The 27,437-nt window shown below is 38.2% G+C and overlaps 1 protein-coding gene across 5 annotated transcripts; it reads left to right on the plus strand.

Annotated features, from left to right (window-relative positions):
- The first annotated feature begins 338 nt into the window (after positions 1–338).
- Positions 339–26,546, plus strand: LOC136444187 (G protein-coupled receptor kinase 3-like). 5 transcript variants are annotated; one of them, XM_066441666.1, is made up of 22 exons: positions 339–493; positions 764–840; positions 6,477–6,550; positions 8,725–8,826; positions 9,452–9,526; positions 9,878–9,939; positions 10,262–10,313; positions 10,600–10,691; positions 10,964–11,063; positions 12,583–12,664; positions 13,018–13,148; positions 13,627–13,721; positions 14,151–14,258; positions 14,929–15,001; positions 16,137–16,237; positions 16,732–16,798; positions 17,167–17,338; positions 18,220–18,300; positions 18,692–18,828; positions 19,482–19,508; positions 21,125–21,277; positions 21,739–26,546. In XM_066441666.1, exons 1-22 carry the CDS (start codon positions 381–383, stop codon positions 21,901–21,903), a joined length of 2,139 nt encoding a protein of 712 aa, XP_066297763.1. In that variant the 5' UTR covers positions 339–380; the 3' UTR covers positions 21,904–26,546. The 5 variants fall into 5 exon arrangements, with proteins under 5 accessions (XP_066297763.1, XP_066297781.1, XP_066297773.1 ...); XM_066441684.1 differs by having other exon boundaries at positions 21,149–21,277; XM_066441676.1 differs by having other exon boundaries at positions 14,929–14,995.
- The last annotated feature ends 891 nt before the right edge of the window (positions 26,547–27,437 follow it).

Here is a 27,437-nt window from a genome sequence, read left to right on the forward strand (position 1 = left end):
TATTTAAATCTCCGAGTCTATGGCCGTCTACTTCTTTATTGGGGGCCAATTTAGTCGATTTCTAGTTTTTTTCCCTTTTCAGCAATGCCAATGAAGATTAATGTTGTGTTTCCAATCACAGTCTTGACTTTTTTCTTCAATATGAAATGCAAATTGAAAATTGAATATGTCCCTTGCCAACAGTCGACCCCAAAAAGCCTTTGGTGGACTGCTTTTTGCTAGGCTCGATCGGTAAACTGGAAACGAAACACAGTTTTTTTCCCCTCGGCCCATCCGCACGAGAAGTCTACAAACAGAGTAAGGGTTAGCTGAACAGATGCCCGGCGGGAGGGAGCGCGCCGGATGTAAAAGCCCGAGTAGCTCCACTGAAAGACGGCAAGATGGCGGACCTAGAGGCGGTTCTGGCGGACGTCAGCTATCTCATGGCCATGGAGAAGAGCAAATCTACTCCAGCGGCCAGAGCTAGCAAAAAAATCATTCTACCAGATCCAAGGTACGTGTAAGGGGTCTTGTAGTGGACTCGATCGGGCGTATCGAGGTACAGTACGCCCCGAAAGGCTCGGGTGTTGGGCCCGCTACATCCGAAAATATAGGACTGAAATTGACAGCAAAAAAACATGGGTTGTGGGATTTTGCGATGTGGCCACCATCGTCTTGATTAAAATCCTGTCATTTGACGTTTCCCATAGTTATAGCTTCTCCAGATATATTTTCCTTTTAAAATGTGAATGATATTGACTATTGTTTTGATGTGCCTCTGCAGTGTGCGATCGGTGATGCACAAATACCTGGAAGAGAGGGGGGAGGTCACCTTTGATAAGATCTTCAACCAGAAAATAGGTGAGACGTAATTGTTTTCGTCGCTGCCACGCCCACTTGAACAATACAAACACTGGAAAATATCGTGGCAAGAGACAATTACATTTAGAACATAACATACACCCTACATTCTCAAATGCTTACCATAACAATTGCTTGAACATTCTACATTATACACTGTATAACACAGGGCTCGAAATTCATTTTTGGAAAAAGGTGCACTGGTGCACCAACCTAAAAAATTAGGTGCACAGAAAATAATTTGGGTGCACCACATAAAATAAAGTTGAATGATACCAAAACATAAACTTGACGCTACAGCGTCTCTTAAGAACTTCAATCTGTGATTCTACCCAGATTTCAAATTTCAAGCAAGCAATACATCAAATAAATTACAAAAGATTATATTGCTTTAACTGATGCTAACATTTCAAGAATATTCTGTATGCCAGTGTACAAGAGAACCTTTACCCTAAAGAGTACAAAAATATCTAGGTGCACCAGTGCACCCACAGTCAAAAATTAGGTGCACAGCTCCAATTTTGGGTGCACACAGGTGCACATGCACCCACTATTTCGAGCCCTGAACATATATGACGAAAAGACAACATGTTGTCAACCGCAGGATGCAAAGTTTGGGTAATCAACATACCTCACTGAAAGTGGAAGAACCATAGTGAACTATACACTTTTCTGTGAGTTATGGTTGATAAAGGCCTGTGGAAAGGCTTTGTGCATTTGTGGATAACATTATCATGAACCAACACATTTCAGACTAAACTTTTGCTTACTGCGTGTCAATTTTGTGCAGTCCTGTGAGATACCCACTTTAAAAACACAATCTAAAAGAAAAATTATTATCTGCATAATTTACATCAAATCTGTACACTATTTCATATGCTTCTTATTGTTTGTAGTACCACTAAGTATGAATCACATTTTATAAAAGGATAGATTTTTGCAGTCAGAAAAAAAAGAAATACAGTTTTACACATTGAGTTTTTGCATCAAAAAACCTTAAAATTAATTAATGTGCTATTTTTGTTTTAAGTGTCGCTCTGATGTTCATGACTACAGGATGTAGTTGCATCAGAAACTATTTTCTGTCACCCAAAATACCCTGCTGTAGGAGTACATGTCAGAGGTGGGAGGAAAATAATAAACATTGCAGGACAGATCCGTGAACAACTTCACTGAAGGTCTTGAAGTTGATCGGAAAAAATAGGGTTCTTAAAAAAACATAACTTACAGATATTTACATGTACCTGGACAATGCCATAGGAGTTTATTGGTCATATGAACTTTATTTCCAAATAATTTTTACATGACCAAAAATTTAAACCCTCTTTGACTCACTACATATGAAAGGATTGTGAAAGTAAACATTACGTCAGTGCACCAAATCTTTAAGTTTGAGAAACCAAGGCATGGTCCTGTGGATGAAAACAGTGGAATGATGTTATGTGCTCAAATATCGACATTTCCTACAAGTATAAATGCATCAAGTTTGTATGTTTCTAATATTGGATAGAAATGTTTGTCAGGTAAGGTTTTGTTTGCCTTGGCCTTACATGCAAACGAGTTTCCAGGAAAAAGACACAGAAAGACGGTATCCATAAACATGACACTGACATGAGAGAAGAGGAAATGAAGCAGACAGTCTGTTGACCCATTTAAAATGAGTGAATTCAACATCTTATTGATCCATCAATCCTCTTTCAAACAATGTGCCGTCTACGTTGTTTAACAGTGACGTGTAGGGTTAAGTACAGCGTGAGTAGGGAGAGGTTTTATGTTTCTTTTGTGTGAGCATATGTTAAAATACTACCTGTTGCATGTGAAAGAACCACATGGTGAGGTTGAAAGGTGCACCTGTAGCTATATCACATGATGGGATAAATCGTTCTAAGTAGTCAGTTCTTAGGTACCATTGTTTTTCCATTGTTTTTTATATCTTTCACCTGTCTTGTTCCAGGTGGCGTTATCTCACTCTCACAGGTCTAGATCTTTGAATTTGCTTTTATGGTCTTAGTTTGCCGTGGCAAAATGTCTGCTCGGCTGACTTTGATCAGCAGCTCATTCCATTAACATTTGCCAGTTTGAGATGTTTTAGTTCAGCTGTTCCTAGCATTATTGCCCCGTGTATCATTATCACACAGGGTTATTCAAAGGCCTTGGTGTTTACTGAAGGTTAAAGGTCTACCAGCCTTTTTGTACTTGAGAGGTGTAATCACCTAAAAGGTACCTCCACACCAGTGTATGTACACACATCAGGCGCTAATTGTTACCGTGAGACCCGCATCCACACAGCTGTACAATGGGTGTTTTATCCTGTAGCCATGGGCTTTGATCTAAGCAAAGGGTAAAAACACTAAAAGCTTTGAGGAACTTTGGATGAGAGGTTAAAGCAAATGTCAACCTTACTGTGCACAATCAGATAGCGAGATGACACGGTACAACCTACGTCATCAAAATGGCTTAGGGTAGCCGACCAGTGAGTAGTAGAGCGCTACACTGTCCTCTTCCAGGTAGTCTCTAAGCAGATATAAGGCCCCGGCTGGTTTTGGATGTTTTACTGTACTCTCCAAGCAGAGCTAGGGTTTCAGCTGGTTTTTAACGTGTTTTTAGGCGTTTTTGTCATGCCTTCTACTTTGTCATCGTTTTTGTTGTGTTGGGTTTGCGAGACAAAAAAAAAATGACAAAGTAGAAAGCACGACAATAACGCCTAAAAACACGTCAAAAACCAGCCGAAACCCATGCTCTGCTTGGAGAGTAGTTTTACTGGGCTTTTTTGTCAGATTTCCTTTTGTTTGGCTAGCGGACAAAAAGAAAACCTGACAAAATAGACAGCCTGATAATAGCCTAAAAAAAATCCCAAACCAGCCAGAGCCTAACGTATATGCTTGGAGAATAAGTTTTAGCGTCTTTCAGGGAGGTCAGTGTGTAACTTAAAGACTAGCATATGAGGTGGTCGAGTATCATCTGAAGCAACAATTATTGTCATATCTATTGTCAAATAAAGTCGAGATATAGGAGCACAGTTGTTTACCATGATATATTTTACCTTGATTTCTTGACATAGTTCACCACCTCATATACACTCTGACCCTCCTGAAAAATGAATCAGTCTTTTTCTATCATTGATAGAAGAAGACTTTATTGCAAGTTCTTGTCCAGAGGCTAATTGGTCTTGATAGCTCTTCCTGGTCGGCTGCCCCATGCCATTTTGATGACGAAGGTTGTACCCTGTGAATGAGATATAGACCTTTTATGCAATAGTCTTAGACTTATTTAGACTGAGCTATGCATGTATTTGTTCAGTACACAGTTAGTTATGCTACATCTATATAGTAAGTCACTGGAAAATCATAATTTTTGTGGACTACAAAATATACGTAACCAAATGCATTTTGTCTGTGTGTGTTAGGGATCAGGCACCTCTAGTCTTTATTACCGGCAGTAAAGGTCTTGAATTACTTGTATGGTCAGTGCCTCAATGATGATGTTGGCTTCATCATGAATATTGTTTGTTTCACCCGTAGCTCCACTGTTTTCCATTAAAAACTGCAATTCTGATGAGAAAGTTATCTTATGAAATGGGCTGACTATGAATATGATTATGATTATGACTGCAGGGTTTGATATCATATGAAGATTTCAGCCTTTATGTAACCAGAAGCGGGTTTCGTGTTTGAGTAAAGCTGGTGTAATGTTCCTAAGCCAGAAGTTCTTCAGACTATTAAGGCACAATTATTTGTGCAATGCAAATAGTTGGGAAAGGAAAAGGACATATTTGCAAGTGCATGTATATGTAATTGGGAAAATGTATGGCTTTTTGTACTGTACATAGTCTAGCATGCTGTGACCAGAAGTCAGGTGTACATTTTATGGTAAAACTAATTTAGCAGCTGTCTCAGCTAGCTATAGCCAAGTTGCATTAATTGCAAACCTTTCTAGTGCAAACAGTTCTGGCCATTTCATAATTCATACAGATTAGGGAGGAATAAAATGAAACGGTACAGGATTTCTAGCATGGTTTTAAGTAGATCTGACAGGCATTTATTATTTTGAATGATGAAAACCATGCCTGTTGATGGATTGATGGTCTTTTATGATTTATGACTGTATGGAGATATATTAATTGGCAGGTTCCTGGTGGTTTGTACCTTTACGTCATAATTTCTGACCTATACATTTCAGCGTTGACAGATTTGGGCCATTAGATATGAAACCAACATACTGGTAATTATCATTTCATATTGTGAGAATTATGCCCAAACTCTTTTCAACTTTAACTGTTGTAGTACAAGGCTGGATTGTTATGCCTTGTTGCAATTAACTGTTTTTGTAAAACAAAACCAATGCATAAGTGCCAAGGATGAAGGTAGCTTTAAATTCATAATGAGACATTGATGTCTAATCATCATACCATTGTACATGTACTAGGTAGTGGTGAAATACCAAAGACTTTCATTGGCGACATCTAAAAAGATACATTAAAAATCAAAAACACATTCTTGATTCTGATTCTGGCATCCATTACTGAATATACAATGGCACCAGATTTGTATATTTGTTATGCTATACTATTGATCACATCGCCATGGCAGCAAATGATATGTACATTATCCATGTTATGACCACTTTCACCTCTCTCACACAATAAGTCTATGAGTCAGGAAAATAGCTTTTCTGTAAATAAATGAGGTTTCCCTTAAATGTTAGTTGAGCTTAAGTATTAGATTTAGAGATAGTCTGCTTTGGAAGTGAGAAGTACACTTACAGTGGGACAAGTTGGTTATTGAAAAAAGTAAAGATTCAGGGAATTTGGGTTATCTTCATGAGAAAAGAAAAATCAGAAATGTTTGAAAAGCTATCTAGCACATTTTTTCATTATTAACATGAGGCCACTCCAATCTAAGATCAACATTAAAGCAGTCTGAAGTGAAAGGAATGGAAATGCTGTGCCTTGGTACAACACAGTTTCGGGGAGTAGATATAGTCAGAAACTCAGATTCCCTCATGATCATGTCTCTGTCCTCTTGCTGGAAGTTTAGTTAAAACATCCAAGAACCAGTGAAATAAACTGTTGTGGCCTTTCCTGTAAATTATATGTTGTGCTGCAGATTAGTTTTTCATCAAAGGCATTAGAAACAGCTGAAGTTTTATTATAACGCGTCTGGCTTGCCAAGGTCAATAAGACTTAATCTTGAGGTACCATTAAGCCACAGATTATTGTTGCTTCCATTAGCATCCTTATACATATTTCATGTGTCCGTCCATAAGCCTATTCAGTTAGATGCCTAATATTCCTGTTGATACAATAGGAACACCTGTCAAATAAGGCATAGATTTGCTTTTGATGGCTTAAGAGTTGCATCAAAATGTAGAATTATTCATCACTGTTTCAAATCAAAACTTATTGCTCTTATTCAGCTTAACTGAACTGAACTGAAACGTCCAGATTCAAACTCAGACCTTTTGGTCCAGAAACAGGGTTGCTAAGCCACTGAACTATACACACTACATCATAGTACATGTAGTTCTGCATAAAAGATTATTGTCATCAATGATATCATTATGTAACACGTATTCTTTCAGACGAAAAAAATTCAAGTACCACCATCACTTATTTTGGTGTTTTTTCTGTCGTCCAGGGTTCTTGCTGTTCAAAGATTACTGTGAGAATGTGATCGAGGAGCCAGTTCCTCAGCTACAGTTTTATGAAGAGGTAAGTTTTGATCTTGCTATTATAAAATGTTGTTATTTACACACGGCAGAGCTTAAGATATCCATTAAATTTTTCAGTTTGCAGATGAAAATGTCTTAAAGTTGCAGTAATAGATATATTTGGTCACCTTAGCAGTGCTCATATAATGTGTATACTATCAGTTGATCAGACACACGTATCTATGGAGCAAATATCCAACTCAATCATGGACTAACTCTCATCATCTCTTTCATGTATGTGTTTGAAATGGCTGTCAATGTCATGGATGAAATATGTTTGCTAATGAAGGCTCATTGAATTTGAAGAAGTATTGTGGCTTTAGTCCCAATGAGAGAATTGTGCTTATATAATGAGCAGTTTCAGCCTTAAGATTGTTCCAGAGTGGAATTCTTTGACGAAGGCCAAATATGCCATTTCAATGAGTTCGTTAAGCACCTCAGTCAATACAACAACATTCCCATCCATTCTGAAGCATCAGTAATTCTTGTAGTCAATTTGCAGTGTTCAATAGGTATTGTGAGGCTGGTGTGATTATAATTTTACTTTCACTATTACCTGTCGTAGGAGTAGCAGCTGTAACTTGATACAAGATAGATGTGTGGGCTTTGCCTGTGTAATGGTTATGTAAGTCCCACCTGTTAATGTCATCCGAGAAATCATGTTGTGACATTTGATAAGCTTGGTGTTATGGCCTGGAGTCAAACTCACCCTAGAGGATTTCTGAAGTCTTTCATCCCACAGATTCAGGTTTTGTAAAGTAAAAGGTTGTTGGTGTCAGGAAATGTGTGTGTGTGTGTGCATCCCACATATTTGAACTATTAAGCCCCGCCCTCTCACTGGACTTGCGACACGTTGGCGACCTCGCTGCGTCCGGGATTGAATTTGAGTTAGCCTTGACTTAACAATGGGAATACCAAGCAAAGCGTACAAGTATGACTAAAAAGATAAAAATCACACAAAGCGTAAAAAGATTTGTCTTTTATTGATGAAATTCGTTTAGCGCGGTGTCAAATCACTTGGTCGCAGCGAGGTTTCCAATGTGTCACGGGTCCAGTGAGAGGGAGGCTTTAGTCACAGGGTAACTAGAGAGGGGATAGTCTTTGCCTGCCAAAGAGCTGAAGATTTATAAAAGGTCTCTTTGGCAATCTTCAAATGAGTTTTTGAAGTTTGTGTAGAATTGTTATTGACAGCTAGTTGTATGTTCAAGCTGTACCTTGACATTTTCTGTGCTTCTGGTGTGAGATTATGAGGATGTGTTGTTTGTACTGAAGGACATCGATGGAGAGAAAATTATCATCACAGGTTTTCATGCTTTTTGTATGAAGGTCATCACTTCGTGGTGTGTTTGTATAAGGTTATGTTTTGCATCATTGTTACTAAGCTTAACATAAATGATAAACAAGTTTTAAGAGCTGTGAAAGAGTAGTGGTATTCCTAAATCTTTAGTTTGATACGGTACTAGTTATTCCCAGCTGATTCTAACTTGCATCAACTCTGTTTCTGTGTGTTGAAATGTTTATTCTATTTCAGACAAAGGTACATGTATAAATTATGAACATATGGACAAGGAGGATGAACAGTTGAAGGTGTAACAATTAAAAAGGTTTAATTCTATTTCAGACCAAGCTAAAGGCGTATGAACACATGGACAAGGACGATGAACAGTTAAAGGTGTAACAGTTAAATGTTGAATTCTATTTCAGACGAAGGCGTATGAACAAATGGACAAGGCCGATGAACAGTTAAAGGTGTAACAGTTGAATGTTTAATTCTATTTCAGACGAAGGCGCATAAACACATAGTTGAGAAGGTTATTATGCGGTTGAAGTTATAACAGTTGAATGTTGAATTCTATTTCAGACGAAGGCGTATGAACAAATGGACAAGGCCGATGAACAGTTGAAGGTGTAACAGTTGAATGTTTAATTCTATTTCAGACGAAGGGGCATAAACACATAGTTGAGAAGGTTATTATGCGGTTGAAGTTATAACAGTTGAATGTTTGATTCTATTTCAGACAAAGGCGTATGAACACATGGATGAGGAAGATGAGCGGTTGAAGCTGTAACAGTTAGATGTTGAATTCTATTTCAGACGAAGGCGCATGAACACATGGTTGAGAAGGATAATATGCGGTTGAAGTGATAACAGTTGAATGTTTAATTCTATTTCAGACGAAGGCGTATGAACACATGGATGAGGAAGATGAGCGGTTGAAGGCTGCCCGACACATCTACGACACCTACATCATGAAGGAGCTGCTGTCTTGTTCCCATGTAAGGGTGACAGGTGTCAGTTTCTCTGTGAGAGTGTTTGTTAAAACTGAAAGTGTTTGTAAAAACTGAGAGTGTTATCTTTGTAAAAGCACTAAATTTCAAGGGTGTAGAAATCATGAGCAGCATATAGAGTAAAAGAGCAGGAAGCTCTGTTGTTTAATATCAACATTTTACATACAAAGATAGCAAATCTGTGTTACAAACCAGTCCCAGATGTCAATCAAAATATGATGTTCAACCTATAAGTATAAGAGTGCAATCTGTCAGATTTTTGCATGTCCACATGTATGTTTCTGTTTTGCATGCCTGAGTATTGACAGATCTAAATGTGCATGTGCTAAAATATGCACTTTTGGATCAAGTAAAGACTGTACATTGCTGGATAAAAACTAAGATTTCATTTTGCATGTTAACTGTATATCAGTGACTTTTGAAAAGGAAATGTCCTGTCAACTTCTGTCTTTCTGGCAACAAGTTGGCTTTTTGGTGCTGAAATACATGTAGATCACATTATGTTATAACTATGGGGAAATCTATTCCAGTTGCTATTAGTATTTCTATCTGAAGACACAAAGCTTTCCAAAGCTTTGACATAAGCAGAAACTTGTTCCTCTTTGATACTCAGAAATTCTCGGAGAGTGCTGTTGAATATGTGCAAACTCGGCTGCTCAAGCAAGAGGTCCCAGTCGACCTGTTTGAGGTAAGTCTCTTACATTAGATGACTTTGTGTAGGTGTCAGTGATTGGGATTTAGATCGCTTACTACTTTAAACACCGCCTACTCGGCTTTTCTCTTGCTAGCTCTGTTGGGGTTGTCTTAAAGCCGAGTCCATGTAAGGAAAGTTGTGCTGGTCAAGTGTCGAATAGATATTATTGCTATTGGATATCATACATTTTCTACATAATGATTATGCTGAATTACTACTTTGATGGGGCACTGCTGCATCAGTTCTTGCTGTATACTATAATTAGTACCTGTCAATCTCTCAAGATGATGGCTGATAAGTAATATCAGTACTGAAATTACTGATTTCCCTTTTTCTTTATTGTAGCCCTACATTGAAGAGATATGCAACAGTTTACGAGGAGAAATATTTCAGAAATTTCTAGAAAGGTCAGTTCCATCATTACTTGTCATCCTAAGATCTGGAAATGAAGAGTTGCTATTTGTTGCTGACACATGTTACCAAGCTATGGTCTAAGACGGCATTTCAGTACAAAGGACAGAGAATAGCACTGTAGTTAGAAATATACTTATTCTGTGTGAAAGGAATACCGGTACTATTGAACTTAGATAATATGTAGACAAGCAGGTTAGAAATTTGCTTCACTCTATAAGTCTTGTAGTTTTCTTACAAGAGCTCATAGATTAGAAGATTTTTATTTGGCTTGAGTTTCTGGCAATGCAACGATTGTGTATTTCTCCTTCTTTGCAGTGAAAAGTACACACGATTTTGCCAGTGGAAAAATTTAGAGCTGAACATCCAGGTAAGCTCTTCTGTAGTTTTTGTTCAGGATTTGATCATACCAACAGCAGTGCTTTCCCTGCTTAGCACTCAGCAGTTATGAGAAAGACTACAGGGGTTGCATACACACCACCACCAGTGACTAGCCCCTGCTGTAGTGATTCGGCTATAGAAACAGAGATGGGCACTGCCATATACACTGAAAGGGTATGGGAGGATTTTAACTTAGATAAAAGTGTACAATTGGGGTTGTAATGCAAACTTATCATAACTTACGTAGACAATGACACTGTCCTGCTTTTTTTCAGTTAACCATGAATGACTTCAGCGTACACAGAATTATTGGCAGAGGAGGCTTTGGGGAAGTGTACGGATGCCGTAAAGCAGACACAGGCAAAATGTAAGTGCACGGCTGGAGCCAGAACCATATTGCATGTTAAACCTTTTTGACAAAAATTATGTGCATGTTAAGATGTCTGTGAAACTATTAAAAGAAATGATAAACTTCAATAGAGAGATTGTGAAATAAATGAATTTGAAAAGTAAAAAAAACATATGCATGTGCTGAAAATATTAGGCCAAGCAACATTTTGCTGTCACATATTGCAAGTAGTTATTGGTGATTGTTTAGAATTAAAGAGTGTCTAAAGTTGTTTTCTTCTTTCTGTCTAGGTATGCAATGAAATGCCTGGATAAAAAGAGAATCAAAATGAAGCAAGGGGAGACACTGGCTTTGAATGAGCGTATCATGTTATCCTTAGTTAGCACGGGGGTAAGTTCAAAACTGCAGATACAAGCCATATGATAATATCTGATATAATTGTTTGATATGGTACTCCAGACCTGCATGATACACTAGTGGTCAATATAGACTTGTAATATTATACCTGTGGTGTTGCCTGAAGAATAATATACAACTATAATACTCCTTTTTTGTGTTGTTCTACTAAGGGATTGTCATTAAAATGAACCTAACCAAGCTTTAGCAATAGTTAACAATACACTTTTGTCATTCCTTCCTCATTAATGTAGATGCCTTAATCATCCACAATATGTTTTGACTGTCATGTGATGAGGTGTAATGTACGTACCTGTGCATTTGCTTCAATCATGGGGTCTCCCAGCTACAGTACTACTGCTAACCAGCCATTCTGGCATCCGCTTATTTTCCTTTCCTTGCTTTTCCTTGGGCTTCAGCAGATGGTAGGGCAGGTAGGAAGACCTAAGCAGATATTTCACAAGCACCAAAAGTAGTAGCATAACATAGTGGATGGAACAAACCCACACGTTATTATTAGCTGTTATCCTTGTGCTGCACATGTCTCATCATTTCTGTTGTGGTCTTTCTGCACTTCGTATAAAGGAATTTTGAACGGTCTGAGTGTACAAGGTTGGAGGGGAGGGGGGAGGTCATCCGTAGGAGGGCCAGTTGGTAATAATACATGTACAGTTTATCTTGCTTAAAAATTTGACTGCCTCACCATATCATGTCTTTTGGGTGCATATGTGAACTCCTTTAACAAGACACAGTAGAAGCCACAGGCTCTGTGTAGTTAGTGAGGAAATCATTAAACATTGTAATGATGGGACCTACATTGTTTGGGTCCTTCATGATCAATTACTGCATTGTTTGTATTCCTAAAACTTCAAATTTGGTAGATTTCTTTGTCAAAAATCATGTTCTCGTCTTTATTGATGGAATTGTACAAGAAACATGTAATTTTGTGTGGTTCATTATTGTTGTCTTTAACGGGTATAGGTAAGAGTGGGGGGGTGGGTTTATTTGTTTGTTTGTGTTACAGTAAGCAGGATGTGTTATATCATGCACCTTGGTCTGCTTGCCACAATACATACATTTGTACATTGTATACAATCATGTCATTTCTTTGGAATGTTCGATGGGCCCTAAATTGACTACCATGGACAACACCCCCCCCCCCAAATATTGTTTTAAAAACACAAGTCTATTCACTCTATTTCTGACATTCATTCCAGGTCATTATATTTTTTGTTTAACCCTTTTTCAGTGGCAATTACTACATTACTACACATGGATTTGCTTCAAATCTTGGTTAAGGAAAGATTCTCTTGATGACACAAAAAGAAGAGACTTTTCTTTCCCTACCGCTCCTAAGCTTGCATTGCTAATATTCGTCTATTACCTCCTCACTCTTTCCTTATTACTCACATCAGTTCCCTTAATGATGTTGAGTTCTTTTCCAAACAAATAAAAACCTGCTCTGCCCACCCCAAGCAGATGTTTAGAATGATGATGTTTTGTGCCCCTACAGGCGGACTCCCCCTTCATAGTGTGCATGACATACGCATTCCAGACTCCCGACAAGTTGTGCTTCATTCTGGATCTTATGAATGGTAAAACTGCTCCCAACTTCACTTCATGCAATGAAGACGTAGCTTTGTTGGACAAACAAACTTGGAATGAAGTTACAGGCAGTCCTCGTCATGATTGTTTGATTGATTGCAGTCAGAAATTCAATGTATTATCATATTAAGATGTTTTATGGTTGTTTCTCTGAGGGAAGTTTCATATTTCAGTAAAAGATTCTATGTCACTTCTGTCATAACGTTGACTTGTAGTCATAGAGATGCATGTATTCGGTTTCAAATTTGATTAGATTCTTTTTATAAAAAGTGACTGATGTTATTCGGCTGATGGGATGGAATATGACAGATTAGCTGCAAAAATTGTCATCCTGTGTTGCTAGGCGGAGACCTTCACTATCATCTGTCTCAACACGGCGTCTTCACGGAAGGAGAGATGAAATTCTACGCAGCAGAGATTATCCTGGGGTTGGAGCACATGCACAGCAGGAGCATCGTTTACAGGGATCTCAAGGTGTTTTATGTAACATATTATGCCAGGGTTACATCATTGTTTTCACTTATTTTGTTATAGGATTTTATGTTAGTTTGGTTTTGGATGAATTAGTGATTTGCGTAACTTCTTTGTTATCTCTTGTATCTTTGATTTAATTTCATGATAATGCTTTTTGCTGGGTATTTTCTTCAAGGTACATTAAAAGCATAAACAAACAAACTTTAGCATTACCTTCTTAGCATGATAAATCACGTGATAATCAACATCAGTCATGTGACAAGAGAACTCCAAGACGAGATCTGACTTGAACGGGCTGATGAAGAGACAGAGTTCGTCTCAAAAGCTCCCCAAAGTAGCTACTCTTTTTGTTTTGTGTAATAATTAAATATTTGTGAAAAAGTATGATGAATAACAGTAACTGTTGATAAATGTAACACTACAAAAAAGCATGGTCTAGAAAACACTTGTTAAAACCTGTAATGTTATTTATTCCCAGCCTGCCAACATTCTGCTGGATGAACATGGACATGTCAGAATATCAGACCTGGGTCTGGCTTGTGACTTCTCCAAGAAGAAGCCCCATGCCAGCGTGTGAGTTCAGCTCCTTGTATTATTCTATTGAGTTAACTGACATGTAGCCAAGGTTAGCCAAGTACCTGCAGGCTATTGTTTAGGTCTAGTCTGTGAGGTCTGTTCTGTTAGATATTGGTCACACTATGATGAATATTCCTCTCAATATGGGTTTGATAGATTTCTTAAGAAGTGCAAAATGGGACCAAAGCTTACAATTCTCTACTTTCCCTTAAAGAGCTGAGAACTGTCCGGACCATATTGTATATGTCAGTTTGGGTACTTAATTGTTGTAATGCCGAAAGGTGAATCGTGACAGGTTCATTACTCTCTTAATTGAAGGGTATGAAGCAGCTGTTGTTTGATACCACCCCTGACATGTGTAAGGATTTTGGAGCATGGACGTGCGTGTTGTGCTGATTCCTAACAATGCCTGTTGCTTCCTCCCAGGGGCACCCATGGGTACATGGCTCCTGAAGTCCTGGCCAAGGGCCAGGCTTACGACTCGAGTGCAGACTGGTTCTCCCTGGGCTGTATGCTCTTTAAACTACTAAAAGGGTGAGTTAGCATGCTAATGTGTTTGTCTAGACTAGCTGTGCGCTGAGTAAAGCTAATATTCTTTGAGACAGGAGTACTGGGCACAGGTGTGTTGGCTCAAGTTGATAAAGTTACATACAGGAAACAGTAGGAAACAAATCATTCATATAGCATCCACAGGAAAATGCAGTCAGGAAAATTTAATGATGGAAAAGAAAAGGAAAGGCAACAAAGCTCCCTGCTTTTTAAGTAAGAACTATTAATGATTGTATTGGCAGGTATGAAATATGTAGTTTTTGATGAGGTCTTGTTCTCACATGAAGGACACTTTTCATACTTGCCTGGAAGTCCTACATGTACCATGCCCACATCTATTGTTGTTATTAGCCAAGAGACTACAGTGTCTGAGGCCACAATGATTCCCTTTAATTCGGTTCTTAGACATTTTGTAATGAAAAATATGAAAGCATGTAGGATTGGGAGGAAAACTTGCCCCTGACTTCATGTATATCCACTCCCTGAAACTGTGTGCACTAAGGTATTGATTGTCCACCAGGTCCTGTACGTGTTTATGTAGAATGTAAGAATCAGCTTTATTTCTCAAATCCAAGGAAAAAAAGGACTTGATGGGAAGGTCCTACAAATGTATGTCATGAATTATATTAACCTCTGTATGTTGTTTTTGCTGCAGACACAGCCCATTCCGACAGCACAAGACAAAAGACAAACACGAGATTGACAGGATGACCATGACCATGGTAAGGGTAAGCCACTGCACCTCCTAGGTGTCGTCGAACATGACTGTGATGTGATTCAAGAGAACTTAAGCCACGCCAACATGGCTGAACATCACTTTGAAAAAAAACATTACCTTCAAAAGCAGCCTAGCTGGTGCTTGGTTCTTCATAGTTTGAAGTCCATTCCAAAGTTTACTGTTACAAACAGTAGGAAATGCTGTGTTTCAAGAGAACTTTAAGCCACACTGGCAGGGTTCAAAATACATATTCCACTGGACTCATCATCATTACAATTGCCTAATACCATTACAAGATACACAGATTTCATTGGGCAAGTAACCAGCCAATCATGTTGTCCCTTGACAGTAAGGCAATCTGATTGGTAGGTAGATTAACTAGAAACAACATCTGTTAAGTACATTCTGATTGGCGGACAGCAGTCCTGTGCTAATGCCCCCAGATGGGATGGGGGGGGGGGAGGCTGTTTTACAGTGTCAGTGCTTGTGTATTGTGTAATACAGGCTGTAGGCTGATAGGCAAGGGTGCTTCTACGTATGCCTGGAAAGTTTATTTCAGAGTTTGATAAAGAAAATTCTGTGTTCATGTCATTTGGATAAGTAACAAATTGACTCTGTGAAGTAAGTCATGCCCAACAGTGGAAAGGATCATTTTTATTTGAGTACTGACTGCAAAATTGTTGCGTCAAACCATGGAGAAAGTTTTTGCTCAGTGTAATATAAATGCTAACTTGCTGTGTCTTTCACTCTCTGGGAAGATCACCGTTAGTGACAAATGTTTGGTGATTGTTGTTATAATTGTATGATATGATTATGGCTATCATTGAACCAGACCATAGCCAGAAAATTCCACGCTTTTGCTTATACTTCAATCCATTGTTCCCCTATATTGTAGTTCTATTTTGCTAAAAAACATTATGGATATAATATTTCAAAAATAATGCTTTACTTTTTATCACAGTAAATCTACAAGTTTTCCCTCCCCGCCCTATATACTAAGTTGTATAGAGATATTTGATTGTAAGCTTCCTCAGATTTCTCAACCCACAATGTCTTTCCAAGTGTCCAGATGTTGATTTTTGGAGAGGAAGAAGTCTGTTTGTTTTGTGAGAGTTTGAATGTTTGATTGACACCTGTCGCCCCAGGATGTGGACCTGCCCGACTCCTTATCCTCAGAGTGCAAGGAACTGCTGGGGGGTTTACTCAAGAGAGATGTCAACGATAGGCTCGGCTGCCAAGGGAGAGGGTCAGTGATGGGAGCCTCCAAACAGGCTTCTCTTGGGGTGTAGAAAGAAATACATGTAGATATAGTCTGAGCATCCTGTAGAATTGTTTACAGGGCCTTTGTTAAGTCATTAGCTTTTACAGTAGGGGCAGTATGTAGCTGTAGGATGTAGGGATAGCCTGAGTGCTATCCTCCGTAGTGACCGCTGGCTCAATGCTTTTTGCTTGCGTGGTTAGCAAGCGAAAAGTATTGAGCCAGCGGTCACTAATGGTAGTCAGGATAATGTAGTTATGAGTTGCATTCAAGTGTGCGATGAAGCTAAAGCATGCCTAATGCAATTTATACATAACTGCTGTACCTTCTCCATACATTTTGCCATGTTGATACGGTGAAGGGATGTAAAAAAGGATTGTGTCTGCAACTTTACATGAATTTTAACCATTTAGTATAACGCTGAGGACAGTTGCCATATACAACAGTTTAGGGATGTTTTCTGACATACATGTATGTTACAGAGCTGAGGAAGTCAAGACACTGAGATTTTTCAAAGACATAGACTGGGCCAAAGTGTACCAACTCAAGGTGAGATAGTTAATGTCTGCTGTAATATATAAGCATGACTACAATTAAGCATAGGAAACACATGTTGAAATCACAATACCTAATACACATTTGTAGATTGAAAGATGTTACAGAAGAAGAAGTAAGAATAACTTTGTTGCACAACAATTGTAACCGTACAAATTGCAATGTATGGCAACTTATGCACATGATAGTTGAACTATTGCTAATAGCAAACAAGTAAAAGTAACTCATATAATCTATGAATTACCAGTTGAAATAATCCGAGTATTAAATAATGTGTACTATGCTTATGCTCTAGAACAGTATGTTGATAACAGTATGCTGTGTCAGGAGTCCTATAGAGTCCTGTGGTATATTCTGTACAGTACCCCCCACCCCTGGTACCCCCTCGAGGGGAGGTAAATGCTGCAGATGCCTTTGACATTGGGTCGTTCGACGAGGAGGACACCAAAGGTATCAAACTGACTGAGGCTGACCAGGAGCTGTACAAGAACTTCCCACTGGTGGTGTCTGAGAGGTGGCAGCAAGAGATCGCCGGTCAGTGCAAAGTTTTTTTTTTCATCTTCTTACATTTACATCTTCCCCAGGTAGGCCTTAGGGCCTGTCAGTTGAGAGCATTGCCTTCTCCATTCTTCTTGGTCTTGGAAGACCCCCTCCGCCTCAAGTCTGTCTAGTCTGCCATCAGTACTTTGTTAAATGTTTCTTGTATGTTGTCCTTCCACCTTTTCTGGATCTACCAAGTATGCGCTTCCCTATTGGTTTGTATTTGAAAGCAATCTTTTTTTCATATTCTGGAACTTCTGGGTAATCAGGAGAAACTATAGACTGATACGCAGTGCAGAAGAGAAGCGGATGCGCAGAAAAGAACTTTGCAATAGAACTGAGTCAGCTTACAGATGTGCCCTATGTGGCAGAAACTGTTATTCTCGAGTAGGACTGTATAGCCATAGTCAATGCTGTAGGGCTGATGTGATATATACTGGAGATTCTATAACGTTTGTAAAATTGGCACCAATCACTTTCATCAAAAATTATAGCAAAGCGTACTTCTTGGCAAAATCAATTACCACTGAAAAGGAGGGAAAATACAGTTACTTGATTTATGTTGATCCAAGACGTCATTGTTTATTTGGCATTTCGTCTTGACGTCAGATGGCTTTATTTGATATATTACATTCAATCATCACACTATGTATAATATGACATGATGATTAGATTTACTTTCTATGCTTTACCGTCGTCATCATTTCAGGTAAGTAGCTGTGCATGATATTTTATAGTGATAAAGGGAATTAATGTTTTTGAGTACGGGGTATTGTATACTATTAGTTATGGTCAAATATGTACAACTGTCCGACTGTACATGTACATATTCCTGTTAAACTAACTAATTGTAATGAATCTGCCCTCCTCTCTAGAAACTGTGTATGATGCAGTCAACACTGATGCTGACAAGAACGAGGCCAAGAAACGGGCCAAGAAAATGATGGACGAGAAAGGTACATGAATACTTGAAAAATTTTCTATTAATTTTAGCGCATGTTTTAGCAGTGCAAGCTGTCTTGTTTGATAGCCCTTGCATGCTTATACTTTACTTTTCACAAAATATCAATTCATGTTAGATTTAGGTGACTTCCCGTGACACTTAGTCCTTTTTTCTTCAACTCTCTCAGAATATGCAGAGGGGAAAGACTGCATCATCCAAATTATTTCTACTACATCCAAGTAATTGTTGTAAAACTCAGGCTCAAAATCTAGAAATAATGATATAAGGGTTTAGAAATAAGTTGCAAGCAAAATGTGCTTGTGCAGTGCAGTTGCGCAACCGGATATTTCAAGCACCTAGGTGACTTTCTGTGACACTTTTTTGTTTTTTTCTTCAACTCTCAGAATATGCGGAGGGGAAAGACTGCATCATCCACGGCCACCTGTTGAAGCTGGGCGGCCCGTTCCTGACGGCCTGGCAAAAGAGGTACTTCTGGCTCTTCCCCAACCGCCTGGAGTGGCAGGGTGAAGCTGAGAAAGGGGTAAGAGTCAAACCATGCAACGTTATTGACATGACAATAATGATAAGACTCACTGTCACTGTAGACGGTTAAATGAAGAAAAAAATTGCTTACTGTATATTCATTTTCAAGTTTGCTGCACCTAAATTTTGCTGCATGTTCAATTTCGTAGCCTGTACTAGATGCCGGCAAAGTGTACTCCTGTAGTGGACTAACTCCTCTGGCATGTTATCTGTCTATTTGGCCATCGCCTCTGGAGCCTGATGAAGGCTACAAGTTCACAGTTAAGATAATAGTAGCAAAACAACAGAAATGCCAGCGCCTGCTCAAAGTTGTGATGAGTTACAAAACTGCAAACACGGAAGTACTGAGAATATTTCAAAATTTACAGTAGCATTGGGTTTGACACTGAGTTGAAATATTATAAGTCAAGATGTTCTGGTCTTGACATAAATGGGGCACTTTTGGTAGTCAGCAGCCAGCCCCATATTTTGAGCTGAATAGTTTACTCAAACTGTTTAGACACAGTTTGATAATCAAGACATTAGTCCTTTTTTCTTGTGTACTGTATTTATAGATTCTGATTTAGTTTTGTGCATTGTTTGTGTTTTCATCTACCCCTTGTAAGTATAGATTTGTGTGTAATTATCACCCCCTTTTTGTTTTGTCATCAGTCATTCGCTTTGTTGCTACCCATGGAGGTATGTGATTTGTTTGCTTTTATATCCTTTAATATGCTTAGGTCTCTTCTCTTCTGTCAGTTGGGCATAATTTATGACTTGCTTTGACCTTTTTCTGCATAGTTTACTCTATGGCTTTATTGTTGACATGTAATAGTAACTGCTTTGGTGTTGATGGTAAGGTGTTTGACACCCTTAATCTCTATGACATTAAATGTAAAATCCCTTATCAATGTGGCTTAGATAAATTTTATTTTAGCTGTTTTTATGTAAGCTTCTGTTTTATGCTTTTCCAACACTCCGAGGAAATGATCTTGCAGGTTCACACATTGCTGTAAATATGTAGCTCTAAAAGTGGCTCTCTCTTACACTTTTTACATTCATCATATTTTATGACATGACATATCTGGTTCCTGTTGAGGAAATTTCCAAATTTGTTCTCCATTGTTTTACTTTTTTTACACATGTTTGGCATATTAAATTAATTCTTTCAACTTTATAAAAAAAGTATTCCTTTCCATTGCTGTTTGCAAAGGAAAAGAGATACATGTAGTGTTCATTTGTACTCGACAAGGAGCTAGAATATAATTCAAATGAAAAGCTTCTGAGCATAAGACTGCAAGACCTTTCCTGGAGTGACTTCTTGCTTTCCCTTGTGCTTTTGATACTTTGACGTGTCCTGGTGTTGTTTGTGCTGTGTGCTGTTACTAAGGAGACAGGCAGGAGAAATACTTGTAGGAAGCTGCTCACCTCACTAAGTAGGAAGCTGAGTAGGAGGTTGACTCAGTGTAGACATAGGAGGCCTGTAGGACATGTAGGACGGCTTTTGTTTTAACCTTTAGCATGCCGAGTAACCCTGTGTACCAGTTCAGACTTGGCAGAATGTTTATGGTTAACTGCCAGCATGTTGTTGTGGCGTTCATCATGACTAACTTTTGCATTAGGCCATTACTGAAAATGAGGATGGAGTTATAATAATTATCATGGACTCTGAGCCAGAGTCCCTTCACTGCCATGGAATTCACCACTAGATATGAATTCCATGGACTTCTTCAATCCATGGTCTCCGGAAACATGTCTGTCATCAGACTTTACTGACAGCTGCAGACAAGACATTGTCATCTTAGTGTTTGTTAGAAGAAACTCAATTTGATGCCAGTCTGAGATGAAACATTTTATGATATTTTCAAGGAATGCCAGGGGGTGTTACATGACATGTTAATATTTTTGTGCAGCTGAATGACTGATACAATCAGGCATGCACAACTTTCGGTGATAGAACCAATAACAGCACACTTAAAAGAGTGAATGAATGAATACAGTAACTGTTATACTGATGTGCATGTTTTTCATGTTGGCAATGGTTTTAACATCTAAGTATTTTACTGTGTTTTTACTTCCATTCCTTTCCACATGGTTGCAGATTTTATTCATGCATTTTACACTAATTGATCCTTTGTCTATGATCATTTTCTCCTCAAACGTTTTTGTTTATATCCATTTCATATAAAAAATTATTTCACACAAATTTTTTTCCCAAAAAACTTTGCCTTATTTCGGAAATGTGTAAGTGTGACACAAAGTCTGCACAATGTGGGAAGCTATGCCCTAACCAAATCGTCTCTTCGTCTTTTCAGGATGTGGTTTTATTTCATTTTCAGGACGTCGTCCAACAGAATAATGTTTTAGTTCTTGAGTCTGTTTTGGCGGTGGAGGAGACGACAGTCAAGGGCAACAAGTGTATCCAGCTGAAGGTCAAGGGCGGGAAGCAGTTCCTCCTGCGTCCAGAGGTGAGTGGCTTTTTGGGAAATGTGTAGTCACAAGGGGGATATTTTTGGGGGTGGGAGGGTGTCAGGTTTAGGAACACGTAGTACATCTATCATGTATTTACTCAGTTTCCCACTTGTTTCATAGAGATGTTTGCCGGTAGGCGCTCAGTTCAGGTTTACGATGCCAGCTCTGCACAAAAATTAGCAGTTCAGGCAGTAGAATAAACTAGTGTCCACTATTTTCTTGGAGATTTCTGAAGGTTGGACGAGGTTACAAGGTGGATCTACATTATTGTACATGTATGTAAGATATTGGAGTTTTCTTTTTTCACAACCAGTAAAGTCTCTCCTGCTGACGTTTTGGTCATTAAAAAGAAAACTCCAATGTCCTATCTTCTACCAACCTCATGAAATTGTTTTCAGAGGTACATGTATGTACCCCTGATGATGTACAACACCGTCATGACCTTTTCCCCCTGCAGAGTGACCCAGAGTTTGTGCAGTGGATGAAGGAGATAAAGGACGCCCTGATGGAGGCTCAGCGCGTCATGAGCATGGCGCCAAAACAGTTCGCCAAGTCCAGCTCCAGCTCCGCGTCCGACCTCGGGAAAGTCCCTCTTGGGCAGAGAAACAGCAACGGGAACTGACGTCCAACGGAGGAGTCCATCCACCCGTGAATGTAGCATACAACTGTATACGTACCCACAGAACCGTCATGAACATGTACATCGTACATGTGAGTCGAGACAGCTGCCCTCCCTACTCTGTACACCCCTATGAAGTAGTGGTACAATTCATGGCCACCATGTTTTCAGTAGTAGTTCCTGGTGCACGACTTTCTTATGTCTCTGAAGGATTATAACAGTTTCTATCTGTATAGAGCAACTTGCACCACAAATCATGTAGTCTTGAAAGAAAGCTTTATGATGGATAGAATTACAATCACTATCCTCCTTCATATAGAATACTGTATTCTATGCTTGGATCCTTATTCCATGTGCAGCATAGGCAACTCACCCTACTGTGAAGACATTGGTCAGAGCAAAAAGAAACCATTATGCTTCATGGGGGTGGTGTATACATGGATAAGTGCAGAGTAGCCTCTTACTAACCCTACACTTTGGTCTGATAACTCACCCCTGTGACGTGCAATATGTGGTTTATACCTTTGTAGACTTGCACCATTTGATACATCATAGGTGGTGAGAACCAGGAAGTGACTGCATTTAGTATATCAATCACAGATTTCTACATACAGAGGTATTTACAATGGCTTAATGGAAAAGGTTTACAGATTTTGGAAGTCATGATCATGTGATCAGGACATTGTGACATTTGTAGAATCTTCACCCCATCCCATCATGCAACAGTGCCATGGCATTGCCAAATACGACGTAGGCATGATCACATGACCATGTCTCAGTCATTGTAATTACACTCTGAGCTTATCATTATTCATGTAGGGCCTTGGAGTTGGTGTGAATGTAGCCATGTCCGTAAAGGTATTCATACAACATACTTGTAAGCTGGGGATATAGATTATACAAATGTAGTAACGTTAATACACTTTTAGGTATGATGCAAAAGACTTTAGACTGAACGTAAATTACTTTACAAAGGGAAGACCTGGCCATCTGTTTACACCATAGATAGGTACTTATTAATACAAGGTACAAGTAAAAAGAATTATCATAATGCAAGTTTTTATCCCATAAGTCCAGCTTAATTCTAAAAGTGTAAAAAAAGATTAAAAACGTTGCCTTTGATATGTTGCTGACAGTCTTAATGTCATGGTTTATCTGTGTAGAGGTAACACTAAATTCATAATGATGATGATTCTAAAACATTGTTTAGCTCCTTCCCTTGAAACTAAAGGCATATACTGCTGTGAAAGGATTTTTTCCTTGCATAAGTATTCTTTAGACTCCCAGATTGAAGACAGTGACCACTGCAAAATTATGCCACTGTGTAAAGTAACTAGCCTTTTTTTAGGACAATTTTTGTTGGTCTTGTTGCAAATAATGATTTGACCTTCCTATTTTCAATTTCCAGAAACATGACATTATTCACTATAAAATGTGGGTCCAGGAAGTTGTCCTATTGGTATTAATAAATATAGTGAGGTACGTTGTGTACAAAGTACTAAAACATAATATGTAATTACTTAGATAAGATTATAAGCTTATTCTTGTCATTGGTATATGATTTAGGAATGACTTGAGTGCAGTGTCACTTAATGGTAAAATCATTTTCTACACACTGCAATGTTGGCTCAAAGACAACAAAAACTACAGAAAACTTCTATAAGATGTTGTAGAATCAACAAAAGTTAAAAATAAAAAGCTTACAGAACAGATTATTTATGGAAAAAGAAACATCTATGGAAGCAGGTCTTCTGGCAAAGACGTTCAAAGTGGTAATAAAAAGTCGTTCAGAAAGATGCTTTGAAAAAAAATACAAGTCTCAAACCCTGGATCTAAACCTAGATCTGAAGCCTATCGTTTATCTACTGTTGCCTTTGGACTCTACATGTTGGCTTAATCTGTATTCTGCAATACTTGAAGAGCCTTCAGCATCAGAAGTAGGTTTTTGTGAATGGCACAGGTTGCTACAACCAGGAGATAGTTACCTGTACTCTTTTACATTTGTCAAATCCGTGCCATTTGATAAAAACAAACCATTTTTAGCAACCCAAATCAACATTAAATCTACGGTAATGCTGTTTGATCCATTTGAAGGCCTCCTAAATGAGTTGATGGTGTTGAAACGACCAGGTACATGTATAATAATGGCAACCTCTTGAAGGCAACCTCTACTAGACCATCTGAGGTTTTGAGGTTAAAATTTGTGGTCTTTTGTAAGTTGCACTTGTAAAGAATAATTCAAGTAGGATTGTATTTCGGAGCTGTGCTTATTTAGTTCACTCTGACCACTTCAATGCTTGTACACACTGTAGTTGCCGTTCTTGACAGATGCACTATAACTACACATAGTACTCATTGTTAAGCTCATATTTAATATATTCATCTAAAAAATATTTTGTCATGATGTCACGTCATTGTCATATATGATTGGAATACTATTAAGGAATACGCGTGATAATGTATGTGATGTCAACTTTAGTTGCCTACTGGAGGCAGTGATGATGTTTGCACCTACAAAGTTGAAAAATCTATGATTCTTTTTGAAATGTCTGTTACCAATGTTTTCTATCCCATTTGTGAAGTATTCTCTGATTGGTCTGGTTGATTTCTAAGCAGAGTTGTTTTCCATCATACATTCTTGAAGTGGAAATTTTTTTGTATGAAAATGTCTGGTGCGTATGGTGCCGCAAGCGAAAAAGTAAAGGTCCCCATCTCATACCTGCAGCCACAAAGGTAGCTGCATAGCTATTTTAGCTGCTGTTTTTGTTGCCCCACTTTTTGTGGTTTACTGGTTTTAAGCTGACATGTTATGCCAAAGGGCAATTTTACCTGCTATACAATACCAGTACATGTTTACAATATGAATTGGTAAGAAAACCAACAATTGAATGTATGAACAGGTCTGCTTGGAAATTGAACCAGCCAAAAGAATACTTCATAGCAGTGTGGCATGAAACCTCTTTAAAAGATCTCTGAATCATTGATAACATTAAAAACTACCGAATTCTTAAGTGTGATATAGAGCAATGTAAGATTACGTATGACTTTGTGATCATGACTAAAACTGTACACATTCCTAGACATGAGGTTCTCAACTTTATGAACCTTGCTGTGAAAAAAAAACATGTTAAAATACTTAATATCACAATTATGTATCATGAAAATATTGATATGTTTGTATGAAAGATTATGATTTTGTTGATCGTACAACAGATTGACCTATAACTAAAAGTATTAGATTCATCCCTAGATTGATGTTATGACCTTTAATGGTTTATCTTTTAAACTTTACAAATAGTTGCGTAATGCTTAAAATGGAGATAATTTATTACTCTAGCACAGAAACAGGGAGCTAGGTTGTTGTTGATGCCACTAAAACCCCGTATTTAAAGAACATAGCATTTTGTTAAGTTCTGTTCACTGTTTGTATATATTCTGTCAAGCTTGTATTCACATAACATGTCTGCCTCATTCACATCCGTCCTGCTACTAAAGGACACAACGTTGCCATGCTTACATGCATTACTTTTACACAACATACCAAAATATAATCATGAACATCCTTTATTTTAAAACAGCTGTATTTCCAGTCCAGGTCCTACCTCACACAGCCACGTGTCCTGTAAGGGGTAATTATATTGGAACAGAATCAGACAGACATGGAAGTGATATTTTACATTTTCTTGCCTAATGTTCCCTCTAATACTGTGTATAGTACATTGTCACCTCTTCACTACTGCAATTTTATCTGATAGAAAGTATGAAAAGTATGTAGTTTGGTTAAAATCTAAACCTTAACAGCATTCTATGATTTTTGTGCCATGAAGAATTTAGATGCATTTCGCAAAAACAGACAATATTGGACTCTCTGAGCTGGCGGTAGGCGGTATTAAGATTTTAACAATCTGGTTGCTTAAGTTGGTAAATCAAAGTGTTACTTTCTGTCAGACTAAGTGGAAGATATACTTAATGACCACTGACGATGATTTTAGTTAATGCACAGCAAGGACTGAGGTCTTGTTGAAAAGGGGGCAATATAGAAGACACTCCTGTACATAGGGGAAAAGACATCTGTACAGTTGACTATTTTGTCTTTAGTTGTGATGTAAAAATGTGTTTGACGTTGTTGCTTGTGTATACATGTTGTCTGCCATGCTCCGTGCCATTTCTGTCGCTTCAGTTGTGTACAGGACCAAAGTGAGACAAGATAAAGTGATTCCTGTTGCTCGAATAGTACTAAAGAATTCTTATATGAATAATTCTAAGTGTTTCCAATGTTTCATTTCAGAATAGGTGTAATTTTTGGTGCTTGTGAGAGCAGAATTGTCTGCATCATACTTTACGTGTGCCGAAGGGGTGAAAAAAATTCCCACCCTATACTACTATAACGCTGGGTATGTATGTATACAAAGTTTTGACTCTTGTACATGTACATGTAGACTGGCAATAGATGTTGTTCTGTTCCTTTGATAGAGTATATTTACTTCCCTAGTTCTATGGAGGGTCCATATAGGATTTTGAGCAGTAATATGTTGGACAAGGGGCATGATGATGCTTCTGCCAATGACTGTACCATATCTACATGTATTTGTTAAATCCATGTCAAGTTTGACTGGAGAAATAAAATGTGTCTATGAGAAAAGCAATGTGTTATTCTGTGTGAATCTGTGACCTGAAATCAATTTACTTCGCTTTTTGATAGACAAGGACGACGTGTCACTGAAATTCATTCTATCATGCATTTGCAGTTTTAACATACATTTGTATTGTATTCAGTTATGTTTCAAAGAGGGAAAACTTACATGTAGAGTAAGTACGCATACAGTAAGAAAAACGACATCCAACTTTTCAACTTCCTGCCTTCACAGTAAATAGTATAAGCTCAGATGTTGACCAATCATTCCTTATCAACCTTAGGGATGCACACATATACAGTACATGTATAAGAATGTAGTAGAGCGCATGTTGAATTTGCAGTAACTAAACTCAGTATTTGGGCTAAAGAAAGTGAAAAAAAGGAATTCCGCATACAATTCTTTTTAAAAATTTGAATAATGTCATGAAGAACGAAAGACAGTAGAAACTAGAGTTCCACGACCTCATACCTTCGCCAAATGATTTTAACCATTGTGACTGACGTATTAGGAGTGTTTCTCATCAATTATAAATCATACCAGTTGATTGTCTTAAAATATGACATGTCCAAAGTATGAGCTTAACAAAGTATGAGCTTAACAAAGAAGGTGATGCTAATATTGATCATCAATTATGCAAATGAGGCCCTTATCAGCATGATTTGATTCAACGATGTTCACATTCACATAAATTCCCGATGCCACAAAAAAAGTATCAAATGCATGAAATTTCCGTCATTTACCAGTATGGAATTATAGTAGTTTCTCATTTAAGTATGCAAATTAGGCCCGCATTTGCATATTTTCTATCTTCAACATTCCTCTCTTCCTCAGTTACAATTTGAATAGTCATATCATGGCACAAAGCAGATTTTTAAAGTTGCCTCATTAATTATGCAAATT

This window comes from Branchiostoma lanceolatum, chromosome 1 (genome assembly GCF_035083965.1).
Source record: "Branchiostoma lanceolatum isolate klBraLanc5 chromosome 1, klBraLanc5.hap2, whole genome shotgun sequence".
NCBI classification, from domain to species: Eukaryota; Metazoa; Chordata; class Leptocardii; order Amphioxiformes; family Branchiostomatidae; genus Branchiostoma; species Branchiostoma lanceolatum.

Coding starts and splice junctions, on each gene's coding strand:
- LOC136444187 (XM_066441666.1), top strand. CDS start 381: ATGGCGGACCTAGAGGCGGTTCTGGCGGACGTCAGCTATCTCATGGCC. Junction 8,827..9,451: donor AGCTGCTGTCTTGTTCCCAT/GTAAGGGTGACA, acceptor TTTGATACTCAG/AAATTCTCGGAGAGTGCTGT. Junction 10,314..10,599: donor ATTTAGAGCTGAACATCCAG/GTAAGCTCTTCT, acceptor GCTTTTTTTCAG/TTAACCATGAATGACTTCAG.